Here is a 5,126-nt window from a genome sequence, read left to right on the forward strand (position 1 = left end):
TCTAATAACAAAGTGTTTATGGCTCACTCACGCATGCATGGATATCTCTGTCAGCAGACAACGGCCGCATCTTCTCTGCTACCTCCAGCTATTCCTGCCTTACTTAAAACACAAAACACCGACCAGATTGGAGCCCAATAGGCTGCACTAGAATTCTATCATCAGACTCGGGGGATGAAATTAAAATCACACCATTTTCTTTCTCCGTACAAGGAGCAGATCAATTTCCGGAGCCCGGGACGTGATATTTCCCTGCCATTGGCTTTTCTCGTCTTTGGCACAGCACCTTGAATGCCTGCCAGCGGGGGGCCCTGAGGCCCGACTGCACGCCTCGGTGGAGAACAGTTACTTCTGCCGTGGCGAGTTTATTTGCGCCTCGCTATGAGAATTGCCGTCATTTACCCTTCGCAAACGCCTCTGAAAAAGAAAGAAATAGACAACAGTGAAAGCAAGCCAAGAATAAGAAAGATGAAATTGATTTTCCCTGATACATGCTGCATGGGGGACTTAGGTACCCACCGTTTGAGCATCTCTTTCAAGAAATGAGCTGAATAAATTTGGCTTAAAGTAATGTATAGGGCCTCTGTGCTGCTGCTCATATTGAGAAGGAATTACTCCTTGTGGCGTGAGGAGGTTTACGTCTAGGGAAGTTCAGATTATAGGAAAAATCAATTAAACCTGGAGAATGTGAGCTTTTAATAAATGAATGTGTGTCGTCAAGTCATGGCGTTCACACCAGCACAGTCAGGTCATTTAGATGTGTTTAGTCTTGAGATCTGTGGCATATACAGTAGATTGTTTTGGATGTTTTGGTGATGCCTTGTTACAAACGTAAAGATGTGACACATTCAAAACCTATTGCGCCGAATATATTTTTACCAATAACTTATTAAAAGTAAAAGTTTTTAACTGCAGTGGATTAAATCCCAATAATAAACTCCTGTTATTTACTTTGTCCAATGTGAGGTTGTGCACAACACTTTGTTTGCACAAGCAGTCTCACTAGAGGTCACCATGCAGCTATACTGCATATACAGACAATACAGGTAATATATATATATACCTTTTAGCATATAACCTCTATATAATGATATTGTGTCTGGTGTTTTTTTAATTAAGATGATGTTAATACTCAAATTTACCTAAAATATTTGAAGATATAAACATATTTGAACCTAAAGCCAGAAATCAGGAATGGAAAGGAAAACAAACTATGGAAAAAAAAAAATAATAATAATAATAATAAATATAAATGTATATACTGTATGTATACAATGTTTGTTAACCCAAAATGTTGAGAGCCAGACTTTGAACTGGTCTGATCTACCCAAACTCTGAGCCCTCTCCTCTGCCTCAGTTGCGTCACACTGTCTGTCAATGCTTAATTGAAACCATACTGAGAACAGGGTTTAAATCCAACCCCCTCTGTAAAACTCACTCCACACAGACATGCACTCTCTCTGCACTGGAGTCTGGCCTAAGGGAACACTTCAGGAATCTCTCTCACGTCTCTAAAATACTTTACTAACACCTAAAACAGCTACCAGGAAACTGAAAACACACAAACCATGGCTGGACTTAAGGTAAGACTTTGATACTGCTCTCTGCTGTGTTGAATACTCATTCAGCACAGCAGAGAGACTGTTCTGACAAGCTAGGTTTTGGTCTGTTAAACCTAAATATACAAATGTGCTTTGATTTAATCCATAATAGTTGGAATCTGAAGCTGAACCTGCGTGAAATTGTGCATGTTGTTCCAAAAGTAATCTTTAAAAAAAAAAACTTTGTTACCGGCTGACTGATGGGAGGTGTTCCATCTGACCAATCAGAGCGCAGCATTCTGCAGCTGCCCAGATGTTGAGGCAGCAAGACAGCAGAAAATAACATTTATTGGAAACTTACAAACGGAAAAGAAAAACTGTTTGTTACGTTTGTTTTGGTGGAAAAACCTGTTCTGTGAACACTGTGTAGTTTGTCTATGAAGATTCTCAGTCATCCAGGTCATGGTCATGAACTGAAGAAGGAGAAAAAAACGCCCCATGCCGTAGGATAAACCTTTAATTCAGTGATACACTAATGTAAAATTGCATTCTTTAAACTCCAAACCCTGGAGCTCCCTGTGTGTTTTCGGCACATCTCACACACACACGGACATATGGAAACCATTGAAGCCACTGCTGAGCGGTTTTCTGCAGACTAACAGTGACTCAGCAACATCTCTTCACCTTCCGCCCGGTTCACTGTCTCGAGCGGCTGAACCTCGGAGGCAGGTGATCAGTTGCCTTCAAAGAAGTCGAGTAAATTAATAATGATCTTGTAATCACTCAAAATGTGCTGTCGTGCGTTTGTGTATAATTATTAGTTTGTTTGTGTCACACCAAAGCACAAAAGTAATAGATAACTGCAAAGGGAGGGGGGCAAATTTGTTGTAACTGCAGTTTGATTTGTCATAGATCCGATGAGAATCAATGTGACGACAATTAAGAGAAAGACAAGCCTTAATGACGAGCCTTCAGGTTTAATTGTAGCCAGCGTGAAGACATTTATCTTGCATTACAATGAAGCTGCATGGAGTATTTTCTTTAATTTTTCTCATATTAACTCGCCTTGTGTGTTAAACGTCTGTGTGTTTCAGTACCTGAGTGGGTTTGGAAATGAGTTCTCCTCTGAAGACCCTCGCTGTCCTGGATCGTTACCTGAGGGGCAGGTACCTCACACACAGTTGAATGCACAACAATCAGGGATGGGCCCTTGGTTGTGAGTTTAAGTTCATTGTGTGAAATGTATTTGAGCGTCAAACACATGTAGAGACCTGGGGCAATTAGCAGTGACTGGAGGCATAATACCCTTCAAATGTCTTAATTGATAACATTTGGTAAAATACCAATATTAATTGACTTTTTCTGAAATGTCTTAAAAGAAAAATATCCACAGCCAAGTACGAGAAATGGCAAAGAATAGGTTTGACGAAAAAGCTCGAAAAAACAAAAGGAGACTGAGGTTAAAAACATATATGTTCAATGTTACTCAAATATTAACCAAAGGAGGCCAATGTTATAGCTAACAAAAAAGTAAACAGTATGTAAAGGCTGAAGGTTACACAAAAGAAAAGTAAAATTGCTCAGGAAATAAACTAAAGTTTTGACAAAGACGTGGCAAAAAACTTGACTAAAACATTTTTTAAAATTTAATTTAATTATTCCCAAAATTTGCCAAGATTTTCCTAAACATATTTCACAGGAAGAAAAAGTATTTTATAAAGGCTCTTCTTGCCCTTTCATTTCAATACACACATCACTTCACCTTCAGGTTCTAACAAGAACAGTGTGAAAGGTTAATATTTATCTGCTGCAGTAGTACTGCAAATATTTTATACTGCATTCTAGCTCTTTAAATATTTGTCTCCATTCAGCACTTCACTTGAATGTACTTCTGAAACCACATATAGAGAGAACACAGGAATACAAACATGTAGATAATGCTGTATTGATAACAAAGTGACTATATGCTGTGAATAGGAACCAGATTTTCTTGGGTACCATGAGAGGGAGCCCACCGGACTGTTGTATTGTAAAGTTTAACATCTACGCTCCATCTGACCTTACTGCCTTTGTCTCTACAGAACAACCCCCAGGTTTGTCCATACGGTCTCTATGCGGAGCAGCTCTCTGGTTCTGCTTTCACCTGCCCCCGACCAGCCAATAAGAGGAGGTACGTCTTCCCACCATCAGCCTCATAAACAAATAACCCTAGACATTATTGACAACACGCTAACACATGTCTCATTCTTCAGCTGGCTGTACCGCATCCTTCCATCTGTCAAACATAAGCCTTTCACTGCGGTGCCATGTGGGGATCTGTTAGAGAACTGGAACGAGGTGGAACCTGATCCAAACCAGGTACTGGAGAACACGATGTCCTGGGTATTTGAAAAAATACTGCAAAAATGAACTTTGGTGTGGTGCTATCAAATATCTGTTATTGTGCATCGAAGGAGAGTGGTTTGTCTTAGAAATGTTTTCATAATTATGAATGACACAATTTATTTTAATTGTCTTACTTTGAGTTACTGCTGAAAGCAAGGGTCTTCAACAGTGGGTCTGCAACCCCTGACAGGTCCATGGAGGCAGGGAAGAGGGGTTGTAGATTTTATAGTTGAATATAGAATATATGAAACTGTGTTTTGTATGAATTTATTTATGAAAATAACAATGTTTTTATACATAGTACCAGGCCATATTCAGTATAAAACTCTGATTTATATAAAAGAAAATACCGATATATATACGAGGGAACAATTCTCTGTTTCTCCACTAGGGTGTTTAGCCTAAAAATATAAAATAAACCAACCCTGGTTTAAATGATTTGTCCCACAGATGCGGTGGCTTCCTTTCACCATTCCTAAAGTGGCAGAGAAGAAAGTGGACTTTGTAGCAGTAAGTTTCAGCATCGATCAGCAGGACAAGAACCTGTATAAGGCTGAGGATCAACGACATCTTCTCCTTTCATCTTCCAGGGTCTGCACACAGTCTGTGGTGCTGGAGATTCCAAATCACGCAATGGCATCGGCATCCACATGTACACGTGCAACACCTCCATGGTGGACAGGTGAGTAGGCCGCTGTCTGTCTACTCGTGTAACCAGTAGATGTATTGTCACATTGTCACCGACAGGCAACAACTCCTCTGCTTCAATTGTTTTCCTGTTTCAGGTGCTTCAATAACTCTGATGGAGACTTCCTGATTGGTGAGGGAAATGGGCTGTGGATGTTTTTTGCTGTCATTTACCAGAAGAACACTGATGGCTCAATCCTTTCACCATTTTCCATCGTTTTGTCTCTCTAGTTCCCCAGAAGGGCGAGATCTTGATCACTACAGAGTTTGGGAAGATGATGGTGGAGCCGAATGAGATTTGTGTCATCCAGGTGAGCTCTGTCGATTTGAAATCAAAATCTTCGTTTTTTTACACTGTAGTTACCACACAGTATCCACCATCTTGCCAGAGGAACTTTGGTATTATGGGTATTATCAGTAGCTAAAAAAGAAAATCCAAAACACAATGTTAATTTAAGTGATAGCGATAACTACACCAGTCCATGAACCAATTAGATCAACAATATTTGGAGT

The 5,126-nt window shown here is 39.9% G+C and overlaps 1 protein-coding gene across 1 annotated transcript in view; it reads left to right on the plus strand.

The window, feature by feature from the left end:
• The first annotated feature begins 1,423 nt into the window (after positions 1-1,423).
• Positions 1,424-5,126, plus strand: part of hgd (homogentisate 1,2-dioxygenase) — an 8,647-nt gene continuing 4,944 nt past the window's right edge. Inside the window, exons 1-8 of the mRNA XM_008307572.2 lie at positions 1,424-1,583; positions 2,636-2,707; positions 3,623-3,711; positions 3,794-3,899; positions 4,377-4,436; positions 4,517-4,608; positions 4,712-4,746; positions 4,845-4,924. Of these exons, the coding sequence (XP_008305794.1) occupies positions 1,569-1,583; positions 2,636-2,707; positions 3,623-3,711; positions 3,794-3,899; positions 4,377-4,436; positions 4,517-4,608; positions 4,712-4,746; positions 4,845-4,924 (549 nt within the window). The 5' untranslated portion in view covers positions 1,424-1,568. The remainder of the gene's footprint in view (positions 1,584-2,635; positions 2,708-3,622; positions 3,712-3,793; positions 3,900-4,376; positions 4,437-4,516; positions 4,609-4,711; positions 4,747-4,844; positions 4,925-5,126) is intronic.

This window comes from Cynoglossus semilaevis, chromosome 3 (genome assembly GCF_000523025.1).
Source record: "Cynoglossus semilaevis isolate Cse_v1.0 chromosome 3, Cse_v1.0, whole genome shotgun sequence".
NCBI lineage: Eukaryota > Metazoa > Chordata > Actinopteri > Pleuronectiformes > Cynoglossidae > Cynoglossus > Cynoglossus semilaevis.